General features: G+C 42.3%; 2 protein-coding genes across 6 annotated transcripts in view; both read right to left on the reverse strand.

Annotated features, from left to right (window-relative positions):
* Positions 1 to 4575, reverse strand: part of grm7 (glutamate metabotropic receptor 7) — a 31893-nt gene extending 27318 nt beyond the window's left edge. The window contains exons 1-4 of the mRNA XM_061875003.1: positions 3601 to 4575; positions 872 to 1088; positions 353 to 488; positions 122 to 276 (exon numbers count right to left, since the gene is read on the reverse strand). Coding sequence (XP_061730987.1) covers positions 122 to 276; positions 353 to 488; positions 872 to 1088; positions 3601 to 4092 — 1000 coding nt within the window. The 5' untranslated portion in view covers positions 4093 to 4575. The remainder of the gene's footprint in view (positions 1 to 121; positions 277 to 352; positions 489 to 871; positions 1089 to 3600) is intronic.
* A 1403-nt stretch (positions 4576 to 5978) lies between these two features.
* The window catches only part of LOC133535305 (E3 ubiquitin-protein ligase RNF123), an 80013-nt gene continuing 67689 nt past the window's right edge, over positions 5979 to 18302 (reverse strand). For all 5 annotated transcript variants that reach the window (XM_061875002.1, XM_061874998.1, XM_061874999.1 and 2 more), the window contains 4 exons: positions 14306 to 14529; positions 12063 to 12157; positions 6797 to 6882; positions 5979 to 6713 (listed from right to left, as the gene is read on the reverse strand). In XM_061875002.1, the coding sequence (XP_061730986.1) occupies positions 6614 to 6713; positions 6797 to 6882; positions 12063 to 12157; positions 14306 to 14529 (505 nt within the window). In that variant the 3' untranslated portion in view covers positions 5979 to 6613. The remainder of the gene's footprint in view (positions 6714 to 6796; positions 6883 to 12062; positions 12158 to 14305; positions 14530 to 18302) is intronic.

Here is an 18302-nt window from a genome sequence, read left to right on the forward strand (position 1 = left end):
AAACCCTTTGCTGCTGATGTTGTTGCCATGGCAACCTCATCCCAAGAATAGGGTTGATTCCCAGGCAGAAGACCAAATGAAAGCCTCCATTCATTGATCTTTTGATTGATTGGAATGTTACCTTTGATGGTGGCTCTTTTGGGCAAGACGGTGATGGCGCCGGTGGCGATGTCTTCCAGCTGATGGACGGGAGCATTATTAGCGCCCCAGCTGTCGGAGCCGATCCACAGGAAGTGATCCACTTGCTGCGCACGCTTGCTGGCACTCAGGACACCTCTGGAACAAACACACATAAACGCACACGGTGAGTCATGCGTTTGTGCATATTGTCACATGACCTCCAGGCAAGTACCTGATGTCATCATCAGAAGCGAAGAGGATGACGGCACGGGCGGCGGGCGTGTCTAGCAGGAGGCGGATGACTTTGTCAAAGAAGGATGTTGTGGGGTGGTGTGGAATCTTCACAGACTGAGCCACGCATGTTCCACCTGAGGACCAAAGGTAAACTGATGGTAAAAGTCGGCCAAAGACAACACCGGGTCACGTGACCTCATGCACAGTTAGCCGTCGATCACTTCGCTTGTTTGAGGTTCTTCCGCTCCAAACTCCTTCAAGAATATGAGGATCTCAAGCTGTGTCCCAATACTTTTTGTAAACAGTCAAATTAATAGGAACATGTGTGATGAATGACAAGGTCAGTTTTGTCCAATCAGTCAGCGTCTTACTAAAAAGTGTTGCAAGGTTTGGTCATGGCGGTTGCCATGGTGACCCCATCGACATATCAATCCCTTCAACTGCCAGCAAGGTTTGACCTTGAAAGAATGCCATTCTTGGCGAAACCGAAAGGTCAGACGTTAATGACAAATCTCACCCGCGTCTCTCGAAAGCTGCAAGAAGGCGTCCACGCCCCTTTCGCCGTAGCTGCCCTCCGACGCCACCGTGGACACGTACGTCCATCCCAGCGCCTTGAGAATGTCCAGCATGGCCTGAGCTTGAAAGCCGTCGGGGGGAACCACGCGAGAGAAGAAGTCATAACGCCGCTCGTCACTTAGCTCGGAAGCCGTCGACGCGTAGCTGATCTGTGGAATCTGAGCGTGAACACAACAATTGAAAATATTTTTTAAATGTTTTTCTTTTTATTGATCATATTAGCTGACATCTAGTCACACAGAGAATATGCTGGGAACCAATATTTCTAACTGTGCTGACAACAATGCTAACAACTGGATGAAGTACTGGCTGTCCAGAGTCGGGACCCAGGATGGACCGCTTGCCTGTGTATCGGTTGGGGACATCTCTGCGCTGCTAATCCGCCTCCGCTTGGAATGGTTTCCTGCTGGCTCTACTTTGGAGGGGACTCTCGCTACTATATTGGATCCACAAGACTTTCACAATATCATGTTAGATCCGCTCGACATCCATTGCTTTCGGTCCCGTGGGGTTGGGGGGGGGGGGTGGGGGCGGGGTTTCGCCACATATGCGGTCCTCTCCAAGGTTTTTCATAGTCATCATTGTCGACGTCCACCTGGGGTGAGTTTTTCCCTGCCCTTATGTGGGCCCTACCGAGGATGTCGTTGTGGTTCGTGCAGCCCTTTGAGACACTTGTGATTTAGGGCTATATAAATAAACATTGATTGATTGATTGAACTGTAGGATTAGGATATGGGACGATGCGGTTTGTGCAGCCCTTTGAGACACTTGTGATTTAGGGCTGTATAAATAAACATTGATTGATTGATTGAACTGTAGGATTAGGATATGGGACAATGCTAACATGACTAAAGGACAAACGCTGTCAAAGTAGGGTTAGGATATGGGAGGATGCTGTTGTAAGCACATTACCAATGGGCGCAATTTGCAAAATGCACAACCGCATTTTGCAAATTTAATGTTAAATCAAAGTCAAATCAAATCAAATGATTATTGGATTCATCACTATACAGTGTACATCCACGACTAAACTACTACCACAACTTGGTTTACTATTTATAAAATATAATAATGTAGGGTTACCTGGAACTTGAAAGGCCTACTGAAATGAGATTTTCTTATTTAAACGGGGATAGCAGGTCTATTCTATGTGTCATACTTGATAATTTCGCGATATTGCCATATTTTTGCTGAAAGGATTTAGTAGAGAACATCCACGATAAAGTTCGCAACTTTCGGTGCTAAGAGAAATGCCCTGCCTCTACCGGAAGTCGCAGACGATGACGTCACATGTTGGTGGCTCCTCACATATTCACATTGTTTTTAATGGGAGCCTCCAACGAAGAGAAAACGACAATTTCCTCATTAATTTGAGCGAGGATGAAAGATTCGTGTTTGAGGATATTGATAGCGACGGACTAGAAAAAAAACAAAACGCAATTGCATTGGGACGGTTTCCGATGTTTTTAGACACATTTACTAGGATAATTCTGGGAAATCCCTTATCTTTCTATTGTGTTGCTAGTGTTTTAGTGAGTTTAATATTACCTGATAGTCGGAAGGGTGTCTCCACGGGTGTCTTGACGCGCAGTGTCTCAGGGTAGTCAACGGCAGCTTTATGGACGGCACAAGCTCAGCTTTTCTCCGGTAAGAACTGACTTTTTAACCACAATTTTCTCACCGAAACCTGCTGGTTGACATGTGGTCGGGATCCATGTTCTCTTGACCGCGCTCTGATCTATAGGAAAGTTTCACCTCCAGGAATTTTAAAGAAGGAATCACCGTGTGTTTGTGTGGCTAAAGGCTAAAGCTTCCCAACTCCATCTTTCTACTGTGACTTCTCCAATATTAATTGAACAAATTGCAAAAGATTCAGCAACACAGATGTCCAAAAAACTGTAGAATTATGCCGTTAAAGCTGACGACATTTAGCTGTGTGTGTGCGCAGCACTCATACTTCCTAAAAGCCCGTGACGTCTTGCGTACACGTCATCATTACACGACGTTTCGAAGACCAAACTCCCGGCAAATTTAAAATTGTAATTTAGTAAACTAAAAAGGCCGTATTGGCATGTGTTGCAATGTTAATATTTCATCATTGATATATAAACTATCAGACTGCATGGTGGGTAGTAGTGGGTGTCAGTAGGCCTTGAAACAGCCTGAATCCACACTTCCCTCGCCAAACACCTTCGTTTCCCAACCCTCACGCTTGGAAAAATAGGCATTGATGCCATCTACGCATTGTTGGGAGACTGTTTTGCTGTTAGATCGCGTCCAAATTTGAAAAGTGCACGAGATTGTTGAAATGCTTACAACAATGCCAACAGTGCTGGCAATAAAGCTAACAATGCTAAGTTTTAAAATAAGTTATACTTTTTTAAATGTATCCCACAATGGAGAAATTACATTGTTGCCATGAGGTTAGGATATGGATGGGATAAATGTTAAATTTGGGTTTTCAATTTAAATAATGAATTATTCAGTATGCGTTTTGGCGATAAGTACATGCTAACAATAAATGCTAACAACACAAGCTAATCATGTAAAGCTAAAGACACCTGCTGTCTCATTAGAGCACTCAACACAAGCCCCGCCCACCCAGGCACCACCCCGCTCACGTGACGTGCGGCCTGTCAACAGGTGGGCGGGAAGCGGAGGGGGCGTTACCTGGAAGAGCCGCAGAATGTTGGCCACCATGATGGACACCGAGCTGGCGGACGCGCCCACCACGCCCGCCACCTTCTCCGCCTCCACGAGCACTGGCGCGTCCCCGTCTGTGCAGCGCACGTCCGACGTGTCCTTCTGCACGAGCGCTTGCACGAACGTCAGCGACTGCTCGAGCGCGTGTGTGTCCCGCGAGCACGTGTCGAGCACGCGCGCGCCCAGCGTGATGTTGGGCAGCAGGCGCTCGTCGCTGTTGATGACGTCAAGCGCGTACATCATGGCCTCCAGGCGCTGGATGCCGGTCTCCTTCTTCAGGTCCCCGCACGGGGGACCACCGGGCAGCCCCTTGGCGTGCACGGGGAACAGCCCCCCGAGCGTGACGTCACCCTCCACGCGGATGGAATGTGGCGCCAAGAGCTCCTGGCAGCGTGCCAGCTGCACGCACGTGTGCACGAGCCACATGAAGCTGAGGGGCGTGGGTTCCGGGCTGCCCATGACTGGACCCCAACCCCCTCTCCCCTCCGGAACCAGCTGCGGAGTCCAAACCACTCAGGATACTTGGCGCCACTTCATCCTTATCAATTTGACAAGAAAAAAAGCAAGAGAGGGAGGAAAAAAAAAAAAAAAAAAACCCCGCCAAATGTTCGCGGGTTCTGCGCTCAGCGGAGGGCGCTGCTGCGCGAGTGTGCGCCCGGGTGCTGCGGCTGCCGCACGTTCGCCCACATTGCGGGTCAGTGCGTGTGAGCGAGAGAAAAAGAAGACGCGCACGCCGGCGATGAAGAAGCAGTGAGGGAATGGCGGGAGATTCCGCGCTCTGTCGGGCTCTCACGGCGCGCTCCCAATGGAGGGAGGAGAGGGGGCGTCCAGCTGTTGTCGTGAATGAGGATCTCTGCAGCAACCACCTGTCACCTCCTTTATCTTAACAGTCTGACACAATAATGACGTCATCGGTCCGATTTGTACTGTTCAGTCCTTTGGCAACAATCTATGTCTTTTTGTGTAATGATGGAGGGCGTGGCCTAAGGGGATACATGCCTTGCCCAGATTATATACAGCAGGGTTTTTCAACCACTGTGCAGTGGGAGATTGTTTAATTTCAGTAATTATAGTCTGCAAGAAGGCTATGCAGAACGAAACTAAAACTGAACTGGCTACAAAGTAAATGCTGGACAACAGCAAAGACTTAATGTGTAGCAAAGACGTCGTCCACAAAGTATATCCGAACATGACATGACAATCAACAATGTCCTCAGATGCGGGAAATATCGCTCAAAGGAATATATGAAACTGTTACAGGAAAATATTCAAGAGAAAAAGCCACCAATATAGGAGCGCAAGACAGGAACTAAAACACTACACACAGGAAAAAAGCAAAAAAACTCCAAATAAGTCACGAGGTGATGTGACAGGTCATGACAGTACACCTACTTTGAGACAAGAGCTATAGTAATGCATGCTTGGTTTCGGTTTAAAGTCATATCCAACAATTGCGAGAACGACTTTTTACTGTCAATATCCGCTGCTGAGTTTCATTTTTTAATGCTTTCTGCTGATGGTGTGCCTCCACATTTTTTCTATTAAAAAATGTGCCTTGGCTCAAAAAGGTTGAAAAACACTGATATACAGTGACAAATAATGTCCAAGGTGAGGACAAATGAAGTCCACCAACACTCGACACCTGGAAAGGTCAGGAAAGAAGTGGGCGGAGTTATGTGATGGAGTTTCTATGACAACACCACGACATCGACACCCCCCCCCCCCCCCCCACTCAACAGGTTTCCGTGGCGAGGACGATGACAACAAAAGGAATCTACAATTTGATCGATAACAACATTGATGACATAAGTCGGAAACAAGTTGTCGACATGTTATCTCCAGAGCGGATGAGAACTGCTTCACCCTGCAACTTGTTGCCATGGCAACACTGCATCCTGGACTCCGGTAGTTAGCATTGATAGTTATCTCTAAAGCCTCTTAGTGTGTCTAGTGTGTTAATTAGTTATTAATCAGAATATTAATCGCCGTGACGAGTGTGAATGTCAGCACGCAGACACTGCGCGTTTAAATGTCATGTTGGTGGAAGTTCGTGAGAAGGTTGTCATGGGGAAGTAAATGATCCTTTCAAAGAAAAGTTTAGTTTTACGGGTTTTTCTTTTCTTAACTAAATTGCGTCTGGCGCCCAGGAGGTGGCAGCCGATGTCCACAACTAGTCAGTTTTATGGACTTAAAAAATACAATTCTTTAGTATGACGTCATTTAACACAAAAACATATTTCTTCATCTGCCAACATTTTGGCAGTGTTTTGTAATCAGAAGTGACCTTTGTCACATACCACCTGACCTGTGTCCAGTGTGGGTCACGATGACAAAAAAAAAAATGGTTTGCTTGTTTGGGATAAATAATTTAATGCTCTCATGCACGCTCACACACACACTACAACAGTAAACATCACGCCCACACACACTTTGTATATACGTACCATGCACACACTCCTGTACGCAACTTTTATGACATTAAACACTGAATTCTGTGCAACAAAAGTTGTCTGTGATTCCAGCAGGTTGAGTAAAAATGTGTTTCTCTCCAGTGGGGAGCATATTTGATCCTGGACGGAAACCATGTGTAATTTGTGTGTAATAAGACAACTTAGCTAGAGGTATAATATTTGTGTTTTGCGATAATATTATCCTCTGTATGATCAATGGAAAAAAAAAAAATCCCATAGTGTACAATTATGTGAGCCCTTCAGTACGCAAACAGAATACAGTCCTGCACTGTGCCTGATGTTGATCATTATCTCACGTGACACTTTACAGCCAGGTGGGGGCGCTGTTCTCCCAGTGACGGTGCGGTTTGTTTATTTAAAGGTTATAAGCTATACTGTTTTACGGGGTGACCTAAAATCCAGTACGTACAATCATTTTTTTAAAAATCAGAGCATCATAACACTGGTGTGGGAAACAAAACTAACAAAAAACAATGTTTGTGTAAACCAAAAGTGTGTTTTTGTGTATGTTAGGAGGAGGTGGGCTTGCAGTAGTCGTCCACTGCAGTGATGGTGGCTTTACAGAAGAAACAGTCCTTGTTGTTCATCAGGTGTTGGTTGATACAAGCTCTACACAACCACAAAACACAAGGTCAATCCCAGCATGCAGTTGAACACCGACAAGATCGAACCAAGTTAAGTTTTGGACTGACTTGCAGGACTTGTGTGAGCAAGGTTTGAAGATGGCCGAGATGGAGTGAGCGTAGCAGATGGGGCAAAGGTCGTCCTCGCTGGTGGGCTGAGAGCAAAAAGAGAAAATAACAGGTGTCTTACACCGAACATGCTTAAATGTCACACATGGAGCAGCAAGATTTTTCTTCACAACGTTTTCTGCGGCAACACAAGCAGTCGTCGAAAAGCAAACAGTTGCGCGAATGGCCGACAGCTTTTCAAACAGCATGAAGATTTACGATAAGCCGCAGATGGCGTCGGGTCCTGGTATGCCACCATAAACGTTTTGTCAGGACTTTATGATCAATGAATGCCAATGACCAGACCCACGTGAGCAGTTCAGCTAAGGCAGAAAGTAGCTATCCGTACCACACGTGCCAGGAAATGTGGGCCTTTTCAGAGTCGGTGTCATTTGCGTAAAATGTAAAAATGCATGATGAAATAAATCTTAAATAAATGTTTTCTGTCGCAAATTTACTAAATGCAAGTCAAAAGATACATTTAAACTACATTGATACATACATTCAGTCGTGGTCACTTGTAAAGAACATAATGTGATGGCTGTCTGTAATTTCCAATAATTTCTACAACTTTTCTTTTTTCTTGTGATAGAGTGATTAGAGCACATACTTGTTGGTCACAAAAAAATTCATGAAGTTTGGTTCTTTTAGGAATGTACTATGGGTCTACTGAAAATGTGACCACATCTTCAGGGTCAAAAGTATACATACTGCAATGTTAATATTTGGTCACATGTCCCTTGGCAAGTTTTACTGCAATAAGGCTCTTTTGGTAGCTATTCACAAGCTTCTGGCAGGCTTCAGGTTGAATTTTTGACCACTCCTCTTGACAAAATTGGTGCAGTTCAGCTAATTGTGTTGGTTTTCTGACAAGGAATTTTTTCTTCAGCATTGTCCACATGTTTAAGTCAGGACTTTGGGAAGGCCCTTCTAAAACCTTTAATTCCAGCCTGATTCAGCCATTCCTTCACCACTTTTGACGGGTGTTTGGGGTAATTGTCCTGTTGGAACACCCAACTGCGCCCTAGCCCCAACCTCCGGGCTGATGATTTTAGGTTGTCCTGAAGAATTTGGAGGTAATCCCCCTTTTTCATTGTCCCATTTACTCTCTGTAAAGCACCAGTTCCACTGGCAGCAAAACAGACTCAGAAGCATTATACTACCACCACCATGCTTGACGGTAGGGGAGGTGTTCCTGGGCTTAAATCCCTCACATTTTCTCCTCCAGACATCCATCCATCCATTTTCTACCGCTTATTCCCTTTGGGGTCACGGGGGGCGCTGGTGCCTATCTCAGCTACAATCAGGCGGAAGTCAGGGTACACCCTGGACAAGTCGCCACCTCATCACAGGGCCAAAACAGATAGACAGACAACATTCACAGTCACATTCACACATTAGGGCCAATTTAGTGTTGCCAATCAACCTATCCCCAGGTGCATGTCTTTGGAAGTGGGAGGAAGCCGGAGTACCCGGAGGGAACCCACGCAGTCACGGGGAGAACATGCAAACTCCACACAGAAAGATCCCAAGCCCGGGATTGAACCCAGGACTACTCAAGACCTTCGTATTGTGAGGCAGACACACTAACCCCTCTTCCACCGTGCTGCCCTCCTCCAGACATATTGCTGGATATTGTGGCCAAACAGCTCAATTTTTGTTTCATCTGACATCATATGAACCTTCTGAAGAGAAGTTGTGTGGTCAGATGAAACAAAAATTGAGCTGTTTGGCCACAATACCCAGCAATAAGTTTGGAGGAGAAAAGGTGAGGCCTTCAATCCCAGGAACACCGCTCCTACCCTGAATCATGGTGGGGGTAGTATTATGATCTGGGCCAAATTTAGATGAACTGCACCAATTTTGTCAAGAGGAGTGGTCAAAAATTCAACCAGAAGCTCGCCAAAAGCGCCTTATTGCAGTAAAACTTGCCAAGGGACACGTAACCAAATATTAACATTGCTGTATGTATACTTTTAATCCAGCAGATTTGGTCACATTTTCAGTAGACCCATAATAAATTCATAACAGAACCAAACTTCATTAATGTTTCTTGTGACCAACAAGTATGTGCTCCAATCACTCTATCACAAAAAAATAAGAGTTGTAGAAATTTTTGGAAATTTAAGATAACCATGACATTATGTTCTTTACAAGTGTATGTAAACTTTTGACCACGACTGTATACATATATACATACATACATAAGTATATACACTGAAAAAAATAACTCATAAGATTTACTTAAAAAAATCATTGTATTTGCACGCAAATGATTTAAGTAAAATCTAATGCTGCAATATCAAGTAACACTCACTTGCCAGTATTAAGTAAATTCTACTTACCATATAACATAACAGTTGTGAAGATATTAAGTAACAGTTAATAACATTCAAGTTTTAAGTTATATTTATTTAAACAAATTAAGTAAAGTCTACTTGTTTTTCATCGACAGGAACATCATGTTACTCAAAATTTTAAGTACATTTTATACACCATATCTCCTTGAATAGCCGTCGGAGCGCTAATTGCTTTAGAACCTCTTCTCACTCCTGCGCTTGTCAATGGCGTGCAGGAATGGAATGAATGTGATTAATAGACTTTAATATAAAATATTTTGAGGCCACGGCACGGTGGTTAGAGACCAGTAGACCGCTGCTCTACAGTTTATCATTGCACCCACTTTTACATTATTCTATCTGCGTGCCTACAGGACGCGTACGTTTCGCTGATACTAATATGAGATTGCAATGCATACTTAGTCAACAGCCATACCTTTTACACTGACGGTTGTGATATAAACAACTTTAACATTCTTACTAATACGCGCCACACTCTGTGAACCCAGACCAAATACATTTCTGGAGAACATCGACTCTGTAACACATTATAAACGCAAGATAAGAATTACCCATAATGCCACCTTGCAGTGCTCTGTGAAGTGATCCTAACGGCCGGAGCAGAGCCAGTCGGGCCAGAGCCTGTTGTGCTGTGCACATGCGTCGTCGTGCATGCGTTTCAAAACACTAGATTTTCAGAGTAAAGTTTATGTAATATTTTTAGGTTTATGTACGTAAAACTATTAAACATTTAAATAGTATGAGGAAACATAAGTAAAACTTACTCTTCCCCCGTAATTCATGTATTACGTTAATAAAATGTTTAATTTTACTTAAACTCTAGTTCTTACTGAATGTTAAGAATATTAGGTATAAATTATGACAGTTACTCTAATAGAGTTTACAGCTCCAAAAAGTCACTTTTTTCAGTGTACACATCATATATACTCACACACATATATATATATATATATATATATATATATATATATACAAACACACAAACACACGCACGCACGCACAAACAGCCGACTTAAAAGAACACATTTTTAAAACTACGTTTTTAGGGCATCTCCATGGAACCAGAAGGAACTTTTCAACTTCATCCATCTATCCATTTTCTACCGCTTATTCCCTTTTGGGGTCACGGGGGGCGCTGGCGCCTATCTTAGCTACAATCGGGCCGAAGGCGGGGTACACCCTGGACAAGTCGCCACCTCATCGCAGGGCCAACTTTTCAACTCAACCTACCGATTTCAGGGCAGACACTACAACTACTAGGTCACGGAGTAGGTGGTCGATTCGGAATCGAATAGTCACCGCAGAAATGGGATTCGGATCGAATCGTTAGGTGTCCAAAGATTCCCTCCCCTACTATCTACATACACAATAATTTGTATTTTTATATATATATTTTTGTTGACTATTAGCACGACAACGTTTGATAGATATAAGATAACTTCAACATTTTATCGATGCCATTTGGTGCTGCGTACACATGGCTCTGAAAGAGTATAGTTACAAATATATATATTAAAAGGCCTTATATTTCAATTATGACCACCTTGCTATAAAACGGTTTTTACAGTGCATTTGGGAAGTATTCACAGCACTTCACTTTTTCCACATTTTGTTATGGCACAGACTTATTCCAAAATGGAATAAATTAAATTTTGCTTTTAACATTATACACACAAAACCCCATAATGACAATATGAAACATTTTTATTTGTTTTAATTTTGCACATGTATTAAAAATAAACTAAGAAATCACAAGTAGTACATAGTATTCACCGCCTTTGATCAATACTTTGTTAAAGCACCTTTGGCAGAAATTACAGCCTGAAGTCTTTTTGAATACAATGCCACAGACCTGGCAATCCAATCTTTGGCCAGTTTCGCAAAATTCCTTTTCATCCAGGATGTCTCTGTACATTTCTGCATTCATATTTCCCCTTATCCTGACTCGTCTCCCAGTTTCTGCCACTGAAAACCATCCCCATAGAATGATGCTGCCCCTACCAGGCTTCATTGTATGGATGATATTGGCCTGGTGATGTGCGGTGGCTGATTTCTTTCAAACATGACACCTGGCATTCACGTTAAAGAGTTCAATCTTTGTCTCATCATACCAGATCATTTTGTTTCTCATGGTCCGAGAGTCTATCATGGGCATTTTGGCAAACTTTTTTTTAAGAAATGGCTTCTGTCTGATCACTCTCCTATACAGGTCTGACCGGTGGATTGCTGTAGAGATGGTTGTCCTTTTGGAATGTTCTTCCGTTTCTACAGATGGATGCTGTAGCTCTGACAGAGTGACCATCGGGTTTTTGGTCTCCTCCATGGTTTTTGATTGATTGATTGAAACTTTTATTCGTAGATTGCACAGTACAGTACATATTCCGTACAATTGACCACTAAATGGTAACACCCAAATAAGTTTTTGAACTTGTTTAAGTCAGGGTCCACGTTAATCAATTCATGGTAAAAATAGAGGAATGAGAGAAACTGCCTAAAGATAGGTGTGCTAAGCTTGTGGTATCGTATTCAAAAGGACTTGCGGCTGTGAATACTTATGATTATTACTTTTAATAAATTTGAAAAAAAAAAAAATCATATTGCTATTACATGGGTAGAATTTTGAAGACAAAAATGGAATTATTACATTTTTGAATAAATCTGTAACATAACAAAATGTGGGGAAAAGTGAAGCGCTGGCAATACTTTCCGGATGCACTGTATTTCGTTAAGCCACAACATCCCCCATTTTACAAAATCATCAGATAAATGACATTTAATGAGCATTCTATTTCACAATTAAGTACCAATAAGCGCACTGTGGTTCTGCAGCTGTTACTAACAGCAAAATATGTGATGACTTCACTGACCGCTGTGCTGGCCGCAGCCTGCTGGGATTCTTCGGTGAGGAATGCCAACATGAGCTCAACCTTTTGCTTCTCCTCCTGGCTGATGTAGTCACTGTCTGTTGGGGGCAAAGCACAAACATGAGCTCAAGCGACTGCTAAAAAGAAACTATTAAATCACTCGTGACTCCTTGGAAAACCAGACATCATTGTTGGTTTGCCAGAAATGCGACCTCTACAGGACGCTATTGTAGGAAGACGACGTGTCAGTGACTTTAACGACTAGATGCTTCTTAAACAAAGATTATTGGTAAAAATTTGGTGTTGCGATCACAGAAATGATCACAAGACGGAAAGGTGTTTGATGTAGCTTGTGGTTCTTGTGCATATACCTGTCAACATTTCAATTTCAGAATATGGGAGATTCCACAGAAAGAGGGATTTTCAATGTCATCACAAACCACTGTAACCAAAAAAATTATAATTATAATTCATGGCCTAGACAGGACTCACACCTACGTCATTTATTGCCGGATAAATAAAGGCTATTCTATTCTATCCTACCATAAAAGATGCTGATTGTTCACTATCAGGTATGTCTGAAATCTGGACCAAATACAAAGAAAATGGGAAGGTTGTAAAAGGCAAGCATACTGGTAGAACAAGGAAAACATCAAAGGGTCAAGACCGAAAACTTAAAGGAATTTGTCCTGAAAACAGAAAATGCATAGCAAAACAAATAAAGAACAAATTGGCGGGAACTGCAGTCGCCACCTGTGACTGATCTGTAAGAAAGCTCCTCAAGGAAATGGGATTTAAATTCAGAAAAAAAGCTCAACAAAAGCAGTCAATGACCGCTAACAAAAAAAAAACAATGTTACAAAGGGCTAAAGAAAAGCAATTGTGGACTATCGATGACTGAATGGAAGTCCTATTCAGTTATGAATCTTTAATCTGCAATAGGCAAAGTGATGCTGCTGCAACTTTTGTTTGGTTGCTTTCAAATGAGATTTATGAAGACGACTGCCTGAAGAAAACATGCATTTTCATGATATGGAGATGTATGTCAAGTAATGGCACGGGACATGGCTGTCTTTACATCTTCAATACATACACAAGTTTACATTGATATTTTGGACACTTTTCCTATTTCATCAATCTAAAGGATGTTTGGGGATGATGGACATCATTTTTACAGGTCATTCATTATGTCCATACCTCAGAAACTGCAATATGTTATAAAAGCAAGAGGTGGTGAAACAAAATACTTAGTGGTGTGTTCTAGTGTTTTTGTGTTTGTTTTTCATGATTCCTTAACTGTTTGCTCAGAATTGAGTGACTCTGTAATTTTTTTACTTTGCTTGATCTAAAATAAAACAGTTACAATTTATTTTTGATTCTGGATTTATTCTAGTGTTTCTGGGGGGGGTCTGTCTGCGGTCACCTCCTAGGTTTCTCACTGTATCCCAGTGGGTGGAGTTTTTTCTTGCCCTGATGTGGGATCTGAGCCGAGGATGTCATTGTGGCTTGTGCAGCCCTTTGAGACACTCGTGATTTAGGGCTATATAAATGAACTTTGATTGAATGTCTGCTGTCATTAGGACCCTGACTGCTAGACTGTTTATAGAGTCTCATTTAGATACAGAATGACTCGTAATCCTCGCAAAGAAACAGGGTGGAGGGCGGAGGGACAAAGCGTCTTTTTGTGTAGTGCTTGCCAGTTTCGGGTCCTAAATAGCTGTCAAAGTTTACCAACTTGTCGGAGTACCTACTCACACTTCTGTCCAGGTGAGATGCATGATTTACGACCTACAACAAATAGGGAGCAAGGAAGTGAGGAAGTAGCAGGCCACTCGATGATATAAGCATAGGGACACATGGGAGTGATCACGGCGCCGCTATAAATAGTTTGTCTATGTTAGCGCTTACAATAACAATATCACTATCCATCCATCCATCCATCCTTTTTGGATAGTTATTCATTGGGTTTTATGGGCGAAATAGTGGTGCTCCCATTGGCTCCGCTGTAAGCAGACTTTAATTTACGTTTATTATAGAGTGCATTAGAAAAAAATCTATCCGTCATGTCTTTCATAATAATTGTGAACAGTAGGCAAAATACCAAAAAAAGCTTAGTTCTCCATTAAGCAGTTACTAAAGTTACAATCTGCCAGCAGGAGGCGCTCATACCTGACGCCAGACGTGTGATGAGTGTTGATGTTTATTATCGATGAAAGAAAGTAAAAGAAAAAGTGTGTGTCACTCACATGCGTGCAGAGAGAAGTGTTTACGATCCAACGGACCAACGGCTCCAGGTGCTGAGGGAAGGGGCGGAGCCACAGAGGACGCCAGGGAGCTCACAACCGCACGGGCGGTAGTGGTGGGCGGTGCCGCTGAGCCGCACGAGTCTCCTCCATCTCCTAGAAGGTGCTGGATGGAGTGGAGCTGGAAACAGGGGTCTGACAGCAAGACGGACGCCGCCCGGCACGTCCTGTAGAAGGACAAACAAACAACATAAAAAAACGTGACACATTCATTCGGTACATTTTCAAGCCTCATCCATGTGACTTTATCAGCGCTCTACTTCCTGTGAGCGATCATGTGACAACATGATTTGTTTTCCATGCATTGCTTCCTGACCTATTGTTTCCAGCGGCAATGACACTCCCCGGGGGACGACGTCTGTCTTTATATATTTAATGCAACAAAAAACAACTGATACAAACACTGACATGAATGCAGGAAGTAAAAGGGAGTATAAGGTCAGTCAGGGATTTAGGAGCTCATCAATGAAGTGGCATTTATCCTTCCGCTGGCGGCGAAAAGATGCTGAGTCATGGTCGGTTTCTGTTGGATTTTATGGTAACATCTTAGTCTTGTGCCTTTGCTGGAGCATCATCGTTTGGATCTTGTCTACTACACCTGGTCTCGTTAGCCGCTCAGTTGCCTCCTTTTCCAGTTCTTTCTTATCCTGTGATTTGTCTGTATTTAGCATCCAGGAGACAATACTGTGAAAGTGTGTTGTTTTGGAAGCCAGTTAATAACAGATTTGGGTATCATTTACATATCTATTTTCGTTGCTAAATCTGTACTTTTGAAAGAGTCCGTTTGCTAAAATGGTTAAACAGGTGCTGACACCAATTAAAACAAGTGAACCCTCTTGTCAGTAATCCACTCTTTTTGTCTCTGTGGCTGGAGGTGGGCCATTAGTATACACACACAAAGAAGGGCAGTCTCATAGCTATACAAAAATGGGAAAAATCATAGATACTCCGATGCATTACGATTAAAACATGGGCAATTCATGAATATCCAAGTGTCGATTATTTGCGCATGTTAAATGGAGTAATATAGACTGCTCAAATTTGCGGCAATAATGCTAATGTTCTCTAAACGTTACTTCTAAATTAGGTTCTAACTTTTTTTTTTTTTTTAACTTTTTATTCGACTCCTCTTACCGTATTACTTTTGCACTATCATTCAGTATTTATGTTCTTAGTTATTTTTTTACTCAACGCTTTTTAAACTGTAAAGCACTTTGGTTCATTTTAAAAATTGTTATAAATGTGCCATATAAATAAAGTTTCCCTGCCTTGCCTATGGGTGAACCATTAACTAACATTCTTTTAACGTTATTTGTTGGCTGGGTTAGCACAAACACATATGGGGGAGGAAAAGAAGAGGACAAGCTACGCCAGCTAAGGTGCTAAAATATCTTAAACGTGAAGTAGTGAAACAAGACAAGAATAAATGCTTTGTACACTGAACAGAAAGCTAATAAAACTGCGTTACAGAAGAGAGTAATCCAGCAAGGAAGAGGAAATTAGCAGGTAGGTAAATCAGTAGCGACAATAATATCCACACAGTGCATCCACTGGCAAGCTTCTGGTTGAATGCTTGACGGTAGGGGATGGTGTTCCTCACTCTTTCTCCTCTGCAAACATATTGCGAGGTATTGTGGCCAAACAGCTCAATTTTTGATTCATCCGACCACAGAACTTTCCTCCAGAAGGTCTTATCTTTGTCCATGTGATGTCAGATGAAACAAAAATTGAACTGTTTGGCCACGATACCGAGCAAAATTTTTGGATGAGAAAAGGTGAGGCCTTTGATCCCAGGAACACCATGCCTGGCAGCGCTGGCGGCGGCGATGACCAAGAAGAACGCGGAGTTGGAATATAATTACAACACCTTATGTACATATTTATATACATATTTATATAATATTTACATATTTATATAATATGTAACTACAAGCTCCATTCACAGACAGAGTCCCATTGCTTTTATGAGCGGTCGAGCGAGTCAAAAGCCGAAAGAAAAAATATATATTTTTAATTTTTGTATTTTTTTTTTTTGTCGCGGCCGTAATTCTTTCGTGGCGAGCCGCCACAAATGGATGAATGTGTGGGAAACCCTGTATACACACATACATATATATATATATATATATATATATATATATATCCATCCATCCATCCATCCGTTTTCTACCGCTTATTCCCTTTTGGGGTCGCGGGGGCCGCTGGCGCCTATCTCAGCTACAATCGGGCGGAAGGCGGCGTACACCCTGGACATGTCGCCACCTCATCGCAGGGCCAACACAGACAGACGGACAACATTCACACACTAGGGCCAATTTAGTGTTGCCAATCAACCTATCCCCAGGTGCATGTCTTTGGAAGTGGGAGGAAGCCGGAGTACCCGGAGGGAACCCACACATTCACAGGGAGAACATGCAAACTCCACACAGAAGGATCCCGAGTATATGTATATATATATATATATATATAAGCGCTTTGACACTACTTCCACATTTACCCATTCACACACTGATGGAGGGAGCTGCCATGCAAGGCGCTAACAGGCACCCATCAGGAGCAAGGGTGAAGTGTCTTGCTCAGGACACAACGGACGTGACGAGGTTGGTACTAGGTGGGGATTGAACCAGGGACCCTCGGGTTGCATGCCGTCCCATACACATTATATAAATATAAATATATATATACACACACACAAAAATAAATAAATGATAAATGGGTTGTACTTGTATAGCGCTTTTCTACCTTCGAGGTACTCAAAGCGCTTTGACACTACTTCCACATTTACCCATTCACACACACATTCACACACTGATGGAGGGAGCTGTCATGCAAGGTGCCAACCAGCACCCATCAGGAGCAAGGGTGAAGTGTCTTGCTCAGGACACAACGGACATGACGAAGTTGGTAGTAGGTGGGATTTAAACCAGGGACCCTCGGGTTGCGCACGGCCACTCTCCCACTGCGCCACGCCGTATATACATATATACAGCGCCACCTGCGCCTCCAAAGGGAATAAGCGGTAGAAAATGGATAGATGGATATTATATATACATATATATATATATATATATATATATATATATATATATATATTATATACACACACACACATATGGATAGATGGATATTATATATATATATATATATATATTTGTGTATATATGCATGTATGTATATATTTTGTCATGATCTGTTATCTGGGTCATGGCGAGATTTATGTTTTGTAGCTTGTGTCCTATGTTTTATAGTCTGTTTCCTGGCTGCACCCTCTTTCCTTTCCTTTACGGTTTGTTTCCATGGGCACTAATGCGTCACACCTGCCTTTGTTTAGTAATTACTGTTCCCACCAGGTGTTTTGGTTAATCACTCTTCTCTATAGTTTTCTGTCACCCAGTACAAGTGGCTGGATAAATGCTCGCTTTTGCGAGATTTACATTTTTTCTTGTTTTTCACAAGGCACTAGTGTTTTCCCCTGCTTCTAGAATTCCTAGCTTTTCACCCTTGGTGACAATTAGATTTTTTCTCCACACTTCGTTAACGTCTCAGTTTTTGTACTTTTTGTCCTGCCTTACATAATTAAAGGCTCAATCCTACCTGCACGCTGCTCCTGCTTGTCTTTCTGCATTGGAGGGAACAGGACCATCCCAGCCATGCGTTCCCAATTTAACATATATGTATGTATACATATGTATATATATATATATATATATATGTGTATACATGTATATAGAAATATATATTCATGTTTGTGTGTATATATGTATATGTGTGGATATATGTTTGTGTATTTATAAATACATATTTATGTATATACAGTATACGCCAAAAGTTGGGACACACCTTCTCATTCAATGCGTTTTCTTTATTTTCATGTCTATTTACATTGCCAATAGTCCCTGAAGGCATCAAAACAATGAATGAACAAATGTGGAGTAATGTA

Source organism: Nerophis ophidion, linkage group LG16 (genome assembly GCF_033978795.1).
Source record: "Nerophis ophidion isolate RoL-2023_Sa linkage group LG16, RoL_Noph_v1.0, whole genome shotgun sequence".
NCBI lineage: Eukaryota > Metazoa > Chordata > Actinopteri > Syngnathiformes > Syngnathidae > Nerophis > Nerophis ophidion.